Source organism: Thermobia domestica, chromosome 2 (genome assembly GCF_964235325.1).
Source record: "Thermobia domestica chromosome 2, izTheDome1.hap1.1, whole genome shotgun sequence".
NCBI classification, from domain to species: domain Eukaryota; kingdom Metazoa; phylum Arthropoda; class Insecta; order Zygentoma; family Lepismatidae; genus Thermobia; species Thermobia domestica.
Window position 1 is genome coordinate 323,131,583 of NC_137455.1, and position 20,895 is coordinate 323,152,477.

The window sequence follows — 20,895 nt, forward strand, 5'->3', positions numbered from 1 at the left end:
CAAATACAAAATTGAAAACTTGAAAATATGCAATACGGATTAAAACGAAAAAAAATGAGGTTCTGAAACATAACAAAGTGAATGAAACGTGAATTGGAAACAAAAGTGACACATATATATATGTGAAAAGTAAACTCAAAATAAGGGCGAAGTAAAATGGAAAGCCCTGTATATCATTCAGGTTGTAAACACGTAAATTGAGTGCAAGACTAACTGTGACATAAATATACAATAATCAAAATCAAAACATAAATGCAAATATTGAATATAAAATCAAAGCTCAAAGTAATGAAAATTATTAAAATCGCATAAAATAATAATGCATGAATCTGGAATGAATTCCTAAAATTGCATAATGTAGGTATCATTCAATAATCAAAAGGAAATTGAAAATTAAACATTAAATGAACATAAAATATATATGCGTAAGGTACGACAACAATATTAAATCAATGTACCTGAAATGAAAATTATATGAGCACATACTTAAATTTACAGCAAGCACTAAGTAGTTATGGATAATGAATATTACCAACTAAAATAAAATCCAAAATGAGTTTAAAATCAATCAAACTAAAATAACATGTAAATAATTTGAAACCATATTCGCTTCTATAGTCCTGTGTTTCATGAACACACTTAAAACACGAATCCTACACAAATGGAGTAAAATTAATTCATTGCTAATTGCAAAATGTCAATGTCATTTTGTATATTACTGTAGCACTGAAAATCAAGTCTCTATTAAGTAGATTCAATGTCTGTCTGAGGAATTAACATATTTCTTAATAGTAATCATTTAAAGACAAGAATCCTCAAAATCAAATTACAGTTTCTCATAAGGAGAGGAGGGATTTAAATGCTAAGATGTTTCCACTCCGTCACTGTGTCAAGGGCAACATATGACAAGATAACCAAATGCGCATGCGCTGCATACAAGAGAGGAGGAGCACGGTAGTGCTGCATGGAGAGAAAATGATGCGATACATGTGTGTGTGTATAAGAGCAAGCAGATCATCACACATGGGTATCTAATCAACTTCCTGTGATAAAGCATGCGCTGCTACAAATTAAGCATATATATATATAGCGTAAATAAATGTTTCCTTAAAGCCCCATTACAAGGATAGGGGTAAGGGAAGGATTCCAGGTAAATCTAAAACAAATGAAACGCATAAAGCAACAAACGTTTTAGTCTCCCGTATACGAAGAGTATTAAAACGTATATGTAAATAAACAATGCTTAAACTTGGAATCGATTTTCCTATCATAACCTAATCTACAAGTAAAATTAATATGCTAAATAGGTTCAATAAACGTAAAACATTACAAGGGTTATGGAAAATCCAAGTAGGGTTCGTAGAAAACGGCAGATTACCTATTTGAGTCGGCACCTTGTGAGACTTAAGTATTTATCTAAAAGCCGGCTAAAATATATTTATAATAGGAGTTTCTGGTGAATATGCTTACAAAAGAACCAAAATCCTAAGAATAGCAAATTGGACAGCGAGTCTGAATGGAAGCGACCACAGACGAGTAAGCTTATTCACACGGAACGGAAACAAAAGGTAAGGATACAAACAAAAATCCTTAAGGAAAGAGTATCCGTATCCAACAGAAACAGACTCAAATGTATCCGCGGAATTCCAGAACTGGAACAACGTAAACACAACAGAACGAGGATCTACGAAGTTCACCGAGTACGTCCGAGTATCCACATGTGGAAGCAGAGCAGAATGACATGAGCAAATGACTAGCGGGAAGGTGCGATCCCTGTAAACTAACCTAAATTAAACTAAAGCTACTGGCAACGAAAACTAGAAGACTGCGTAGATATGTTCAAAATACCAGGGGTAAATATTCCAGTTAACGTGTCGTGAAACTACTGCGTTCCCAACATACTTGTTTGACTTGTCAAAAGTCGGTGACGTCGATTGGGATTGGGAAGGTTACTGTATGGCGTGCATTGACTACTGAGTGTGTCTAACACCCTTTTTACGTTATGCATGTGCCTGTTTTTTTTTTTTTTTTTTTTTTTTTTTTTTTTTTTTTTTTTTTTTTTTTTTTTTGCAAAACTGGTGGATATGTAGGGTTGCGTATTCCGGTCTCTCAAAGGAGAAGAAAGAAAAGTCTGACTACAGGACCAGCCCGATAGGCAAACGAGGATTTGCGCAAAAGGAGAGGAAACGAGAAATACACAAACAAACATTCGCACAGTTGAGTTTCCGGCTTGCGTGATACAGTCTAGAGGTGTGTTCGGTAATGCCATAGTAGGACTCACATACGGACTAACAAAAGGATGCGCGCATTTGAGTAACACTGATCACCATGTCATTCCTATTTAAAGTGCTCACGAGGATGACATGTAAGATTCATCTGGATGCTGAAAGGTACGGAAAAGAACCTGACAACATATATATTTACGAAGTAAACTGAAGTATGAGAATGGAACCTCTATACATGATCAGTTTGCTCCTACCAGAGAATACAATGCAAGTGCCTATGCCATTCCCACATGGGATAATTACTAAACAAGTCGGGAAAGGAAGACAACGGAGAACAAAACAAATTGTATAAGTGTATACAAAGCGGACAAAGGGCACGCATGGTATACATCAAAAGGGGGAATAAATCGTACACGGTACCATCAAGGCAACCTAAGTGCACTCTGAAATTTATATCCCAAATGCAAATTTTGAATAGTCCAAAGTCTTCCAAACACGAAGTATAAAAGCAGGTGACTGAACAAAATAACGAAAAAATGGATTCGCAAAGATGACATAAACGACCTAGGAGGTGGGGAATCGCATAAAGAAAGGGGGCACAGAACCGACCAAAAAAATGGGTTAAAAAATGGATCACAGAGTACGGCGTATGATGTGATTCGAAGTAAACAAAGTAACAAAACTCAAAGAAAAGAACAAATTCGAAACAGTGGCAAAAGTACGGTGTACTGAAGGAACTAGTAAATTTCGAAATGTTCAAAAGAACGTCAGTCTGAACAATTAAAAAATCGGAAGAATTGAAAATGAACGCGAAAAAAAAATCAATCAAAATGAGTTTCAAAAAAAATTGGGGCATGATCTGAATAGTTTCGTAACATCCAGAAAGTATTTGAAAAGAGGAACAACCAAGAGTAAGCCTGAATACCCTCACCACGAAATGTGAACGATGTACCTCCATACTAACGTGGCTGAACGTGTTAGAAACGGTAAATTCCCTACGGTCATGTCGTATAACCTACGAGTAGGAAAACCTCCGAAAAATCCACGAGCTGAACCTGGTATAAGAATTGTCTAAATAAAATCACCCTACACGAGAATGACCAAGCATTCGAAAGTGTACAACTAGAGATGATCTAAAGACAAAAGTAACCGGCCATGTCGTTGAACAAAGTATGTTAACCTCTCATGGAAATGTTTTCAGCTGAACCTGTAGATAACGGAATTAAGAACCTATTCGAATAACCGCCATGTCGTTACGAAGAAAACCAGACCAAACCGAAGAAAGACTACGAATGTGGGTAAGAGAGAACACTCGAAATGGAACCTTGCTTGGCAAGCGGGAACGGTTTGGGAACGCCACAATGGGTGGGAAATCCAAGGTTCACCTCCAAAACTGAAGGAACAGTTTGGGCTAGCATTGTGGTACCAAAGAAGGGTTATCTATTCACCACAGAATCAAGTCTTTCGAAGCCAATAAGAAAAAAAAGGGGGAATTTAGGAGGAACGGTTATGAACATTCTGAAAGATATTATTGCGCTTCAACATCGCGCGATTCCGCCATAGGATGTGATTCATTATAAGTCTTCATAACTTGAAGAAGGTCGACAGTGATGGAACGAATGCGAATAAATGCATAGACCAACAAACCTGCTAAAATGGCAATAAAAATGAATGCCAATGATAAAGCGGGACAAGTAACGATCGTAGAGTTAGACCAAGTTGGTAATTGACTATTAACTGACAAGTTACCAAGTTCGTAACTTAAAAGATCCAATTTCACTGTAAACTCGTCAAAATTAGCGGAAAAGTTGAAATTCGGCATTACAACAGGAATGACGGTATGATTAACGTCCAAGGGGGTTCTCGATTCTAAAAGAAAGGAACCAGCCATAAGGGTAGTAAAATTGTCATAAGGGAGAAATTGGGTCAAACCGTGTATTGCTGACATGTTCGTATAAAACGGTCTATTGTGAGAGCGTTTAATAAGGTGTACATCCAACAGAGATGTAAACAACAAACCAGCCAAGGTATAGCGATACTGCGCGGACAGCGGGACTGAGAAAGAACTACCATGACTAACTATGAAGACAATTACACAAACAAGCAAGATGACATGCTTCATGATGATAAGAAGGTTATTCACCTAAAGCAAGTAAAAGCCTACGCGTCTGCACGTAACTCAGCTGAAGCTGACACGACAAAACGAGAGAATTGCAGGATATGGGTTAGACAGCATGAATATGGCATAGTAAACAATCGCGATAAAACGTACGCTAACTATAATTGTCTGTCTACGGATAACGTATTAAACATGGTCCTGAGTTCAGTGAAAACCTGGAGAAGTACAGACACCACAAAAATAGTACGTACGCGGACGTCGAACTCGAGACGAGTTATCCATAGAAAAGCTAGTGCGGCCAAGAAAAGGGGATCCAGGGGGGGCATGATAACGAAGTATCAGAACCTCGCACAAAACCACGTTTAGGGCGTAAGGGCGACAACGACCAAAAAGTTGAGCGGGTTCGGACTCGTGCCCTGGCGGGGAATGAACGGGGAACCCCGGCCACAAAATCCAAGAGCATTGGGAGTGCGTCGTTCTAGTAAAAGAAACACTCTGATGTTCAGCCATAAACAAGTCGAATATCCGTAAAGGCGAAGAGCCGTAAAAGTATACTAAAGACCCTAGGTACGAATGGCATTACAAAAGTAAGGTGCATACAAAGTACGGGTACCACGTTGTGGATAAATCGGGTTCAGCATCACGTTGTTTGTCCGCAGGACCACTACGGGAAAAGCGGGTTTCGGGCAATACGTTGTGAGCCTGGGGCCACAAGGGTACGAGCGGGGTGCGGCACCACGTTGTGAGTGAAGGACCACGGGTTCAATTCCTAGCGGTAGAAGTGAGGTTGTCGGCACCACGGTTCGTGTAAATCGGGTATCGGTACCACGTTGTATATAGACCGGGTTTCGGCTCCACGTTGTGTGCCGGTGGCCTCGAGGATGCGAACGGGTTTCGGCACCACGTTGTGAGCCAGCGGCCACAAGTGTACGAGCGGGTTTCGGCACCACGTTGTGAGCCAGCGGCCACAAGTGTACGAGCGGGTTTCGGCACCACGTTGTGAGCCAGTGGCCACAAGTGTGCGAGCGGGTTTCGGCACCACGTTGTGTAAGTCGGGTTTCGGCACCACGTTGTGTGCATATGCTCCTGAGTCTTACCTGGTCTCAGGGCACAGCGCACATTAAACGTTCTTGTCTAGATGAGGTTTCCGTACCTTCAACCTAGAACGTATCTTCATTTTTAAGTTATTGGGAGAGCATTCTGGGTGAATGAAAAGGTACACAGTTTCGAGGAGGAAATGTGCGAGCAGAAAGGAAATATTCATTCACAGCAAAGGCAATGTGTGAGGCTTTAATGCGAGTGCCTTTGTTTCTTAAAACGAATCTAATTTGAAATATAATTCCCGATAGATTTTTGGGTTGGTATTGGATTGGAAACAACACAGCCTAAAAGGAAACATTCAGATATGAGAGCAGGATGGAGAATGTATGTATAGAAACTGCAACTGACTCGGATTTGCCAATAAATGAATACTACTTACGGCTTTGGTTCCAACCATTCCAGTTCGTAGTAGTCTGTATGAACACTCACACTAGCACTTCACTAATACACAGTTCCTGAAGGTTGTTAAGTGACACTAGTCCGAAAAATGAAGTGGGAAGGTTTTTAGTCCATCAAGCATCTAGATTGATTGTAGATTAACTCTGGGCGACGACCAATTATGAGTCTGGACTCCAGCATCGTAGACTGCTAGGCAATTATCTCTTCCTTCTATTGGGTATGGACGAAGTTTTCGATGATTTTCCCTCTTTTGGGAGGACCACGAGGGTGTATTCTAAGGATCTGAAGTACCCTAAAAGTCTATGATAGTCCTTTTATCATTTTAGGTATTTTCTTCTTCAGATTCGTATATGTTTGGATAACAAAATAACACAAATCGGAGTAGCTCGCGCACAGAGGTGTTGCGAGTTTGAAATACCGAGGTAAAAAGCTTAGTGTTACAAGTCCTTGCTTCTATTTGTAAGTTCGCTCGGCGTTGTTCGAAGGTTCTGGCGTCCCTATCTCAGCAAATCAATTGCCTGTGATGAGAACGTTCTCTTCAGTGTGTTTCCATCTTATGTCTGCAGTTTCGTTGTGTGTTTTTTTTTCTATTCTGCTCTATCTGCATGTTTGCTTCCGGCTAATGTTGAATTATTGCAAGCTAATTGCATGAGACGCGAAAAGAAATCGTTTCTATGCAATGTAAAATTAAATTTAGAATAATCGCGTATCTTTATTTCCTTTTTACTCTTTTCTGATTTATTTTGTATTCCTTTTAGAAATTACAAATTAGATCTGTTTTACGATATAGTATTACATTAATTGACTGAAAAAGTAACTAACTTAGAAGACGAGGCATTTGTTGTAATTGGCTATAAATACGTGAAAGTGTGGCAGGACAAGTAAGGTTTATCCGCCATCTATCATCAACATCAATCATTTTCATCAATTTTTACATCAAAATAACTGAATGACAAAAGAATTGAGTGCAACATGTAATAGGGACGTAAGTGTGCACCTGAAGAAATTTCAACTGAGATTAAGAAAATAAGTAAACGTAGTGTGGTATAGTGTGAGTGAGTGAATAAATGAATGAGTGATTGAGTAAGTAAGTAACGCTGTACACTGCAAATACACGCGTATGCCACTCATGAATAGCTCGCAAAATAAACAATATTACATTACACGTTATCAATTAGATTTAATTATATGGAATTAGTACTTGTCACTAAACTTAATTTACTTTTAACTGGATAACAGTTTGGTATCACTCTGATATAATTATCAATCGAAATAATTGCCAAATATATATTTCTTGTGTCCTCTTACATCTCTAAACAGTATGCTCTTTAAATCAACTTCCTGGTTAAAATGGACTTCATCGCTCCCTTGAAATTATTCGTCCAGAAATCTTACCGAGGATGGCCGTAAAAGCTCGTATTTTGCTGGAATCACTTTTTTTTTTTCTTTTCGTAATAATACCTAAGAGTTAAGCACCATAATATTTCAATGTGACAAAATGTGATTGGTACTGTCGGTTTTAGAGACATACTACATATCAAACAGTAACATATTCAGTGTGTAGAAAATATCCATTTCAAAATTCGTGAGTTGTCCTCTATTCCATTCACGGGAAATTCTGTTTTCCACAGTAAACGAATGGAAAATCTTCCGCGATCATGCAAGGCAGTAGCACTCAATTTATGCACTACAACCAATTCTGATGAAAGGAAATAGAGATATTTGTGTGTTGCTTACATGGTGGTAGAGTCTTCTCGCTGTTTGTTGAAAACCAGCTGTTACTTTCTTTCTCCTGGGGAAACACCGTTCTCTCAGAATACTAAATTTCTTGCGGGAACAGTGTTTTAACATTAGGTACCTCAGTTTATTATTTATTAGTAAAGGACGAAAGCACAATATTCTCTCCTTGTTTCTTTTATATTGGCAAAGTCGTACTAGTAGATAGAGAGAAGAAGTACGACTTGTGTAACACTCGAAATCACACTTCTCGTAGAATGTCAACCTATGTAGTAATCAGTGGATTCTAATTCCAATCGAAGTGATTGGAGCAAGTAAATATGGTGTTACAAAATGACCAAGTATGACAAATAACGTAAAATTAAGCTAAACTCAGTGATTTGAGCCTGACAGCTTAGTTATAATCTGGTACACTGAAAGCACATGTATAATAATTTTTTTTCCGCATCGTGGTATATGTATTTCAGTTCTTTTCCGGTGTTCACTTTTTTTCACCACAATTGTTCGCCAGTAAGGATATATTTAAGCATGACCATGCATAAACAGTAAACTGTAAAATTTGTTTCTCATTTGACTTGTGGCACGTGAGAAACAAATTACCGTTCGTTTTCAATGCACTATGGACGGAATCCTAATTATATAACATGCTAAATATTAATGCCCATTTCATCCATGCGAAAACTAATAAATACAATGTTATTATTTCAGATCAGAAACAACAGCCAATTAGCTACACTAAAATAGGTACAAATAATTTGCTCTTGGAAAATATTCAGGAAGATGATGCAGGAATTTACATATGTAAAGGTGCCAATCGAAATCCAGATGACGAAAGTTTCAATTTCATAACTCAGGTAAAGTGAAACTATTTTCTTTCTTTTTCTCTTTAATGTTTCTGTGTAAACTATTTACAATATTACAGCTACTTAAATTACTCGTCTTGCATTTAATATCAGTTGGTAAGAACAACGTTGGAATAACACAAGAGAGATTTGATTGCCGTAGTTCAGAGACTTACAGAAAGCAGATTTTGAAATGAACTGAAATTAATGATTTTGAAAAAAAAAAAAAAAAAAAAGTAGAAGGAGAAGGAGAAGGTAAGATGAACCAGGAGAACCCCGAGAAAACCCAGACATAATGTTGGCCACTATGAACTCAAATGGTCTGGGATCAAAATAAGGAACCGTAGCACCAGAAGTGAGCGTTCTGACACTAGCCCCCGTGCCGCCAAAGTTTTATTATTATTATTATTGTTATTATTATTATTATTATTATTATTATTATTATTATTATTATTATTATTATTATTATTATTATTATTATTATTATTATTATTATTATTTCACACTGCAAACGATAACATTGGGGTTCAAGCTTATTCCAGTTGTTTGGTGTGTGTGTGTTATTCCTGTATTATAACTATCGGTAATTCCATATAGATATACGTGTTACGAAAATCACAGTGGGTAAAATTATTTTCGGAACACTTTGTTATTGCAGTTTTCCACTTGCATTAATATCTATGCTCTAATTGCTATTGTCTTGTTTAAAATCTATTAACTTTTCTAAGGTTAAGCAGGATCCCACTGGATTCCAGCTCTCTATTTTTAATAAAAATGTATGAGAAAGAAAACAGTTTATTTGAAAGTTGCCAATTTGTTAATGTGCATAAATGTGTTCCACTTTATGATTAAACAAAATTGCATAATGCAATCAATATTAGCATTAAAAAAAAATTCATCCTTTCGGGTTCACTTAAACCTCTCAGAGCATTTGATGCAACGTAAATGTTTCTCAAAGTTTGCGGTAAATAGAGAGAAATATATTAAGATCGTATAAAATGTTTATCTTCGTCATAGAAGAAGCTCATTTTGTATAAATGATTATAATACATAGAGACGAAACATCTTTTCGCAACAGTTTTAAAATTTTGTAGCATTATCACAATTTTCGCGTTTATGCCGCATTTATTATTATTATTAATTTTTTTGATGTAGCACTTTTTTAATTATAGCACTTGTAAACACTATATTTTTGGTAGTAAGGTGTATCTAATACAAAAATGAGGATATACCTTAATTAGGTGCACGTTCTAGCGAATGTATTCACTGAAATATAGAAATTAATGCAAAAATTTAAATACTTCCTCTGACTTCACCCTTAGTTAAAGGATAACTTGCAGCAAGACATTATCAATTCTTCTTTTAAGTTTGTTCTCCTGTCAGTAACAATCATATACAGTACTTGGAAAATAGTCTCTCGGCATCAACACTCGAGACTGACAACCATATTGAACGTAACGAGCTGACAGCAAAAGACCTGTGGTTAACTTTTAAACTGTTTAAAAATGATACAGTGTGAACGTCCTATCCTTACCGTTGAGAACTTCGCATAACCTTACTTTTAAATTCACGTTAAGCAACCAACAGATCATGAACATTTTTACCACAAAACACAGTCAACCATTTAAACAACAGTTCATTTCCATTGATGTCTACTTATCTCTATGAAGTGAAGCAGTTTCTGGACCAAATAACTCGCAGAGCTTTTCGTAAACTCTCCACACATAGTTGTCGTCACTTGCTTGCGTGTAATTTTGCAGCTTCATCAATACTTTTGACACGCAGGTGTTCAACTTTACTTCAGCCTGGTGAGAAGCACTGCCCTTTTTAATTAACTATACAGTAGCAGACCAAATTTTCATGCTTGATAAGGAACATTTATTTACTAATTTATCTCACAAGTTTTCCGTTTTCCCACAATAAGGTGAGCATAAAGGTAATTGAACCCTTCTACTTTCAACACTTCCATGTCCACTGACAAATGATGCTTGCACTTGAACCTCAAAGTTCCCCTTTTTGTTACTGCTAAAATTTTCTAAACACTAAGTTACATAATAATGGAAATGCGCTTTTTAGTTGTTTTTAGCAATAATTAGCAACAATTCCACTTTTTCGTTTTCATTCATTCGCATTTATCATAAGTAATGCCGAATTTCTCAAAAATTCCCGACGATATAAACGTGATATCTGGCTATGAAACGAAAAGTTCGAGGTTTCCTGAAACATATACGCATTAAAAATAAAAATCACACATATCACATTAGCGAAAAAATTCCGTCTGTATATTCAGTAAATTGTATAAAAGATGACTATTATAGAGTTTTAGGTAGGATCCGGCAGCACCTCTGTTGGTAGTTCACGCACATTTGTATACCTTAGCATATAAGGAAAATTACCGTAATAAGGATTCAATAGTGATAAAGAAAGAACTAAACACAAACTATACTTTACATGTATGGAAATGATACAACAGTTTGTGTTAGTACCTAATTCCATATACATTGAATTAATTTAATTTTTTGAATTTCATGTTACATTTTATAATCTAATCTAATTAAAAAATAAATACGTATTTGAGTTTTTGCATTGAAGTACCTGTTACATTAAATGCATACTGATTTGTTGATAATATTGTTTATTTTTACTTACGCAATTATATGTATGGTAAACTAGAACGTATGAATGCTCCAGTGTTTGTTGAAGAATGAATTCATTGCATGAATCATTCATATATATGTGTATATTTCTTAGTGTTTGTATAGAGGCAAGGAGGAGCTCTCTGAAATGTTACACAGGATCTGATATGTCATTTCGTAAACAACTGCTTGCTATGTTAAGTTTTAAAAATGACCCTAAATTATTTTGTCTCCTGCAAAAACATAAGATGATAACGACTACACGTTCGACTCCTTTTTTTTTTTTTTTACGATGGTCGTGATTTGCAATCACTATCAAATTGGAGTACACGTTTCTGTAACTTATAGATTGATTGAGGTTTAATGGGAATGTCTACTGTAACTTACAGAAAACATATAACAAAAAACTCAAACACCCTATAAGAATGTTCGTAGATTGCTATGCCCAAATGTATATATCAATATATGTGTGCGTTTTATTATAGACAGGTTTGCATGGATACTTTTTTTTCAAGGTGCTAAAATGTTAGGTATGTACAAGTGTCTTCGAGAAGTTAATTTGTTCCTTCCGAAACACTGTAAATTGATATTTACAGTAATACTATTAAAAAAGATGTATAATGAATAAATAAAACTACAAACAAATCAGCTTTTTATTTGGTGTAATCAGATAGTTGAAGTAACGAAAATTACCGAACTGTTAGCAGTACCCAAGATAGAAAGTAAGAACTGATTGTTAGTGATACATATATTTCAACGAGTGTGTACTATGTGCTACTTATTCGTATGCTACAAGTTGTTATGCACATTTTGTTTAGCATCATAATTTCTACCGCTTTCGATCTGTTCAAGTATGTTGTACTCATGGGAACTGTGTCTATGTCAAACGTCTTTCCTGGTCTGACCTACAGTCTTAGGCACACCTTCCTTAATTTTGATTATCTTATCCCACCAATTATTTGCTTCCAATTTTTCCAACCTGACTGTATTCGATTACTGATGCACCCATCCATACATGAGCAGCTTGGGAAAAGACAATAGTAAGCGCTACTTCCGGTGTAACTAAGTTATTACGTGGAATGGGTTGGATCGGACCACAGAACAGTGTAGATAATTTTATTTTCAAATGTATTTACAGGGAAAGGGGAAGCTTGTTCATTGCATTGAATTGCATGGGAATGTTGAACTTTCTTTTCAAGTTTACTCGAAAGTTGGAAAATGTGACATATCATTGTCTTCTTCTGAGCCGTTCATATCTTCCTTAATCCGTATTAGAGCCTAAATATCGGAAATAATCTGCTTTTCTTCATTTGTCTCCTAGAGTCAGACCAAGTACATAGTTTTCTTCCGATTGTAGCCCATATTCATAGGTATTCTGTCTTCTGTTTTAATTCATTTTTCTTTTAGATACTGTTGCATTGTTCCCAATTGTTCCTCACTTTTCATTCTCGGTGCCGCGGTAGTTCAGTGGTAGAGCATTCAACTCTGGTGCATGGGGTTTCTGATTCGGTCCCAGCTCGCGCCATGTGGACTGTGGTGGACAAACACCGTGTGCGCGGGTTTTCCCGTTTCCTCTCACTTTCTTCATTCCATTATTTCATTCATTTCTCATCATCGTCGCCTTTAGCCTAGCCAGCATAACTATGGGAGTAAAACTAAAATATTTCATCTCATTTTTTCACTTTTGATTCTTAACTCGGCACGCAGTACAATATCTACATAGAAAATGCTAGTTCTCTTAATCCTTCTGCTATGAGATCCATCCATCATTACGTTGATATTGGGTTCAAAGCTCACTATTCTTCAGAATTCTTTTACTTTCCTCACCGTGCTCCTAACGTTTACTCTCACATTCTTGAGTATTTTCCATATTTCTCGGGAGCATTCTTTTCTTGAAAGATTCTCCATCAGGGTGTCTATCGGTCACGAAGGTCACGAGTGTCACGAAATAAGAAAATGGTCATGAAAGTCAAGAAAAAGTCACGAAATTTAGCTTTTTGGTCACGATTTTTTATAACTGTACAAATGTAAGTAGAGATTGGAAAATCTTTTTCTATAAGACGTCGAAATTCACCGCCAAAATTACCTATGGTCGACTTTAGACGCTACCAAATCACAAGCAAAGCACGTTTCTGTCGCATGAATGAAAATTCGGCCTAATTCGCACCCAAATTCGCTCTTGAGAATGCTACAAAATTTTGTGATTTGGTAAAGAAAAGGTCACGGAAAGTAACGAAATTTCATTTTGAAATTCTAGTAGACACCCTGTCCATACTTACTGACCTGGAATTTCGATTATACGCCTTTTCCAGGACTATGAAAGTGAGGTGTACTTGGTCTGATTCAATGTGTGACAAGTACTGCCATATTGTTCTTACTCGCTGTTTGATTACATGATAGGGAGGATAAGACTATGTATAATTTTAAAATTAAAGTTATGTAAACGTATCATAAAACGTGAAAGTAAAAGAAAAAATATTGTTAGTAGTGAAAAGAATAGGAAGACAAATTTAAACCTCAGAACTACATACATCGTCCGACAATTAAGTAATGAGACTGATTTTGTTGTGACTTCAAACAAACAACGACAATGTAATAATTCCTATTTATTATTCAAAATGAAACCCTCCTGTGTTAATATAGCGAGTAGTACGATCACACTAGAAGTAGAACGACCTCTGCAACTCAGTTTGTGGTATGTTCCGTAATCCCGTTGTCACAGCTACTTCTGCAAACGTCGTCCTTTTAATGGTAACTTCAATTTCGTGAACAGAAAATAGTCGCAGGGAGACATATCTGGAGAGTAGGGTAAGGGGGGGGGGGAGTGCTGCAGCACACACACTTATTTTTTGGCCAGTTATTCCTGAACAAACACTGTCCGCTTAGAGGGCACCTTGTCATGGATAAGGAACCAGCTACTTGGGACTGAGTGTTCAGGCCAAACACGACGAATTCTCCTCATGAGACGCTCCAAAACACTTAAATAGAACAGGGTATTCGGTATGTGGCCTTCTTGAACAAATTCATGATGAATAATACCACTGTCTTCACTTTTGACTTCTGAACTCGCAGTTCCTTGCCTTTTGGAAATCCTGGGGACTTCCATTCGGCACTCTGACGTTTAGTAGCTGGATCATAACGGTAACACCAAGTATTCGTGCTCCGCAACAATGGAAAGTAGGAATTTTTTATTTCTAAGAGCCGTTGCCAGAATGTCACAGGCGTGAGCAACACTCTTGTTTTTGTTCCTCAGACAAGGAGTGTGACACAAACCGCGATCCAATCTTTTTTCCCAAATCTTCCACGAAGGTCTTACGAATTATTTCCTTTACAGCAAACTCATGTGCTATCATTCTCAGTCACACAACGACCTCACACATGACGTTTGAAACGTTCACACCATCTAAAGATGTGTGCACGATACATACACGTATCCCCATACACTCTCCGCACCAAATCAACAGTCTCTGTGGACTTACACCCAATTTAACACAGAATTTGATATTCGGTGTCTGCTCCATGCTGCTAGTGTGAGTAGCGCCTCTCAGTGACTGCTGGTAATGGCGTCGTATTTCCCGTTATGCTTCGCGTGCGACAATGCGGTATTGCCAGATTGTAGAGGAGGGATTACTCTTTCACACGCACATATTGGTTTACGCATTGCATTCACTGTTTCATCACAATAAAATCAATCTCATGGCTTAATTGTCGAACGGTGTAGTAGAGTTTGTATACATCTAATGGATTAATTAGAATATAGATGCTATATTTGGCACGTTGCTGTTAAAGAATAGTTTGACGGAACGAGATTGTTTCGCTATGGAAAACTTACTTTTTTCTGTACGACATTTAAGGTTATCTTAATACTAATGAAATTCACGATTTTGTTGTAAAACGATTTGACAGCAAGCCAGTGAATTGCAATATAAGTTATTTTAGCACAAAAATAGTACCATATACAGACAACACATCTGTTACGCAAGGAAATCAAGAAAACAATATAAAATTGAGGTGCTAACGATAAACCCTGATATACATGAGTCATTCGGAAAGAAAAGGACGTTTGCGCATACAGCCTGCTCATTCTTCATGGGAGCCAGTTATACATTCGGTACTTCCAGTTGAATGTGGTGTAGTTGGTGCAGATAATCAGTTGATGCGAGTATAACTAGCTTCGATAATGGAACAGATCCTGCTGACTGTGTGGTAAGAGGTGTGATTTGGTTCTTACAATCAGAAAACGTGAGACTTTGTGATATTCATCAAGACTTGTTACAGCTTACGCAAAAGTGTAATAAAGAATGTCAAGAAATGATGCTTAATGTTCAAGAAAGGCAGAACAGATATGCGTGAAACAAAAGACGGAGCAGCACATTCGAGAAAATTAACATTCATTATTAGTGAGATGCGGAGAGATGTGTGCGAAATTGTCACTAAACATTTGAAGTTCTACAAACAACTTAGGCAAGATGGGTGCCACCAGGGTTGGCAAAAACCATGGTTTTTATTGAAAAAAACAAAAAAAAAAAAAAAACATTTTTTTTGTTTAAACCTTTTTTTTTGTTGTTGTTTAAAACAGGTTTTTTTTTGGTTTAAATAATTTGTTCTATGTATTTATATTACATATGGACAGAAATAAGTTTGTTTCGCCTTGCTGTTATTATGCAACGACAGGGCTATGCTGGAAGAGGTCTTATAAGCTTAAAGCGGGATCCAAACAGCTTCCCGGTTTACATCCGAGAGAAATTGTCCTTCATTTGGACTCGAAACCGGGACTAATTGGCCACAAATGCAATGATTCTGCCGACTCACTCACAAAGGACTCCTGATAAAAATACGTTGTACTGATCTTTACATACTTGTTAATATAATTGTCAAGAGTCATTTCTGGACAAAAAGATAAATAGTTGCACAAGTGAAACCATTATACAAAATTACATATAAATCGGGAAACTCCCGCGTTAGCCATTGGGAAAATCCTCTTATTACTTTAAATGCAAAGTAAATCCTGTTATTGCTTTGCATGTAAAATCTAAGGTCAACGTATCATAATCAGTACGCTAAAACTGAGGTATTAAATTCCAAATTTAGTATGTAGATATCATTCAATAAAATTAAAACGAAGTCCAATCCAAGCTAATGTTGGAAGATACGTAGGCAGTCGATAAATTTTGCCAATGTCTACCAATACATTTAGGCAACCTTTGCTTCTTTATAAAGCAACAAGCATTCGGGCAAGCAAAAACATACAATTTGGCTTCGTTTCGTATGTTTAGGCTTAACATCTTTATGTAATACCGAGGTTATAAAGAAGACTTTCGCTTTAAAGTGACATCCAAACCGCTATTTGGTTTACACATGAAAGAAGGGTTATGGTTCGACAGAGAATTGAACATGGGACACCTTGATTTAAAGGTGAAAAGGAGATAAAACTAATGCAGATGGTTTGTTATGTGGAAACGTCACCATGAAGTTCACACGATTTAAAGCATTTTTCTTTTCTTTTTTTTCTTCTTCTTTTTTTTTTGTTTAAACCATTTTTTTTTAAACCAGCTGGTTTAAACCAGCCAACCCTGGGTACCACTGATGCTCATGCATGTCAACATAACTACAAGAATGGGTTCTGCTTTCACGTTCCGAGAGCATTACGAGCGGGATGGTAACGAGTGCATCCATCAGATTGTCACAAGGTAACGAAACATGAATATTTTGCACAACACACTCACAAGAAATCGATATGACAAGCATGGAATGACATCGTGCTTACTCACCTCAAAAACCACGCAAGTTTCAAACTGCGTTATCCCAGAAACTGATGATAAGTGCTTTCTGGGAATTTTTAAGGTGTCCTTCTCATTGATTTCAGGCGTCTTAAAAGAGCCATTAATATGGCTACTGTGCTACTCTGACTGGCTATTCAGAACTCCCCCAGAAGGAAGCTCTGACTAGGCGTTGTTCTGTTCCATGACAATGTATGACACAAACTTTCCACCGGGGCACGTTTGAACACCCACCGTACAGTCCCAATCGGGCTCTTTCGGATTGTCACCTGTTCTCAAAGGTGGAAACTCTTGTTGATAAACGTTTTGCAAATGATGAAGACCTGAGGGAAACTGTCATGGACTGGTTGAATCATCAGTGGGCAATCTCTATGAGAAAGGCTACTTAAACTGTGTTGAAATGTAACAAGTGTGTGAATCTCCAAGGCGAGTATTTGAAGTAGATACAGATATATATAGCATAATACGTATAATCTCTTTTTGTGTGGTCAAACGTTCTTTACTTTCCGAATGACCCATATAAATGTTGCAGTTTGTTAATATAATCTCGTTAGTTATTTAAGTAACATGTATTAATTTTGTTGTGTTTCTTCCAGGCTTCATCTGTAGAAGTGCAAGTTAGTCCTTACTTCATTAAACAACCAGTGTCTCATGTTTACCCAACGGCCAAAACGGTACGGTTTGAGTGTGAAGTTGGAGGGAAGCCAACGCCTACTGTAACGTGGCTGAAGAATGGCGAAGTGTTGCACATTAATGGTAGAATCAAAGTGAAGAAAAATGAATTGATTCTTTCGAACACGGTGACATCAGACTCAGGCATTTATCAGTGCGTGGGAGAGAATTCCGTTGGCATGAATTGGACTGCTGCAAGATTGCTTGTGAATGTGTCTCAGAATCAGCCAAATCCACCAGAAATTTTGCACTGTTTCGCTGAATCATCGAGTGAAATTCGATTGGACTGGGAAAGTAATCATAATTTAAGTAAACCGGACAGCAGGCCGATAAAGGCTTTCACAGTGCATTATGTTCCAACTGGTAAGATTTACACAACAGTGATGGTGTATATTTTTTGTTGTTTAAAAGAGCGTCGATATTGTTGTGGTGTGGTGGTTGATATGTGCAAACTGTGATTGAAATAACCAAGAAAACATAAGAACTGTGATTACTTGTTTGGAGAAAAGAGAGAGAGAGATACTATTAAAACAATTGAAGAATGATGGATTGTTTAAGAAAAGCTAATGTACTCTTCAAACTTGAGAAGGGAAAATGTAAAGCTAAGCAGTTATAACTGTTGCATTGTACGTTATTACTTTCAGATTTAAATCAGTGGTGCACATTGGTGTAATGTACCACAGGTACCATCCAAATACAGCAACGGGAAAACAATCTGTCGAAACTTCTCATAGAATAGTGAATAATTGGAAAAAAGTCTAGCGCAGTTAGTTAATTTTATCTGTATATATATTAAATATTAATTGATAATTGTGGAACTTCTTAAATGCTATTACTAAACTACGCTGCTCTTTTTACTGAAAACGATATTAAGGGTTACAATTATATAATAAACTATGAATAAGAATTTTGATTGCAAATAGGGAGAGAGAGAGAGGGTAAGCACTTATTGACCTACTTCACTTTGCGCCGTTTTGTTTTAGTGTGAAAGGTCGTGATATTTGATAAATGGAATCACTATAATAAATACCTGCCTAACTATTGTATTCTTCTTACGAAAGAAAGAAGAATAACTAGTTAAAATTTAGTATTTGAATATTATTTATCCCCTTGTTCTGCAGTATTGAAGATAACACTCAATACTAAAGATTACTTCTATTTTAGTTCTTTATGTACTGTCAGTGGTTCAGTTTATTTTGTGTTATGGCCGTAGTATACTGGTGAAAAGTAGCGATTGATATGTAAATACTTAAGATAATCCGATTGATACGGAAATATTTTATATTTTACCATTTTAACATATATACATCCTTTAATGCAATCATTAGCACATCTCAAAAGTTACAATAAATTCTCAGGTTCTTATTACATGGAATAGCATTAAAGCAATTATTCAGCAAGTGATGAAAGTACCAAAATACCTAAATGGCTAATATGCATGTATCCAGTTTCCATTGTTGGGTTCCCAGTGGGTGCTTTTGTGTGGAGAGAACTTTATGATGTATCTGAAGATGCGTTCAGCATCGTCTTGATCTTAAAAGTGTTAATAATGATTATGTACTTCAGGAACTACTATTCGTAATTTTCTAATTTCAGACGGTGGCGAAGAACTGCAAGACGTAACTGTGAATAAATCACTTCTGATCACAAAATTGAAGCCATATACCAACTATACATTCTACGTAAGATCATACAATGAGAGGTCGGCAAGCGATCAGTCAGATCCAGTTGTATGCAGCACAAAAGAAGGAGGTGCGTATTTTGTCTACGTAGTGAAGTAACATTCTGTATCTTACAAGTGCAAGAATGTTGACATTATATGTACCAACCTCAAAGCAGAACATTTTTCAACTTTCTGCGACGACTTGCAAAAAATCAAAAATTTTCTTGAAGCATTTTAGTAATAACATAGAAAAAATTATCAAGCGCATAAAAGCAAAAAAGTATTTACAATTTGTTTTTCTAGACTTTTTTCTTGTTTACTTAAAGGGTTTCTATTTATGGAGAAATATACAGAGAGCTTATAGGGCTATATAATAACTGAATAAGTAACCAATCAAGAAATTCCCATATTTACTCAAAAAGAATTACATGCATTTTTCTTTATAATGTTAAAGCATGAAGATGAATCATTTAACTTTCTTTGAATCCTCCTTTGAATGTGACCTGTTTAGACTATTAATTTTGTCTCCAGAAATAGGATTGAAATCGTTGTAGTATTAACTACCATATTTTTGACATAAAGCCATTTTCAATTCCTGTTTTCCTTATAACCAACAGATTGTCTATTTGTCTGGGTGTAAACCAACATATTAGTTGTTTCAATCTCCTCAAACGAAAAATCACTGACTGCAGGTCGGTTAGTCATAATACTGCAAATTATAGATCCCCAGCTTTCATAAATCGTCCAGAAGTAGCCATTTTCTAAGTATCAGAATCACGTTATAACCTCGACGGCAGCTCTACCAAGCAGTGGCCAATGGCTCAAAAAGCATCCCGCCGCCGAGCAGCTGTCCACATGCACTGTAGCACTGGCGACTGTAGCGCTCATATTGGCTATTGTACGTATCGCTTACTCTTCTCTTTTGCTCCTCTCAAATGTATCGGTATATTATGACTATCAAATGTTGAATTGTTCTAAATCGTGTTTTATTTATGGGAAAGAGAATCTTTCTGCAACCGTAATTTTTATTTACATAGTAGACAATCTTCCTATGGCATTAATTTTCTTCTAGACTTAGCCAATCTTCCTGCAGCCCGCATTTTCTTTCTACCACATTGTCGCCTGTTGTTCTGCTTTAGGGAATACAAACTGTTTAAGATGTATCGCGATAATCCTTTCTTAAAACAGATAGATAAAGTACTTAAAACATTCTGAATTTCGGAAGAAGTAATTAAGTTTTCACTTATTATAAATGTGATAAACATTCGTTTTGATAAGAATCACACTCAATTTACTTCTAGGTTTCGCTGTATTTATTAAAGATCACTTTGTCGACAAAGAGCATTTTATATAGTTTTCTATACAAACACAATACTGATCACATTATGTTATGAATCCTTTATCAACTTTTCTAATTACGAATCAGTTTTTATATATGTACAAATGACACTGACACTAGTAAAATTCATACTAATGTAGAATATATCATAATGCAGGTAAATATAAAGGACATTACAAAATGTGACGTTAATGAGCGAGTTTTACTACATTCTGTTGGTTCTACTTACGCATCTCTGTGGTTTAGAACAATATTTTATAACAAAAATTTACAAGCACTACTATACTTATCCCCCATTATAGAGCTTCTGCCATCAAATCTCTTTTTTTGTCTACCTACTCTTGCTCATCTGGCCTTGTAACAATGTAAGCGAGTGATGCTA

At 36.4% G+C, this 20,895-nt stretch overlaps 1 protein-coding gene across 4 annotated transcripts in view; it reads left to right on the plus strand.

Annotated features, from left to right (window-relative positions):
• Positions 1-20,895, plus strand: part of LOC145678667 (protogenin-like) — a 162,890-nt gene that overhangs the window by 89,906 nt on the left and 52,089 nt on the right. For all 4 annotated transcript variants that reach the window (XM_081749058.1, XM_081749055.1, XM_081749056.1 and 1 more), the window contains exons 7-9: positions 8,290-8,435; positions 17,436-17,874; positions 19,108-19,263. In XM_081749058.1, the coding sequence (XP_081605184.1) occupies positions 8,290-8,435; positions 17,436-17,874; positions 19,108-19,263 (741 nt within the window). The remainder of the gene's footprint in view (positions 1-8,289; positions 8,436-17,435; positions 17,875-19,107; positions 19,264-20,895) is intronic.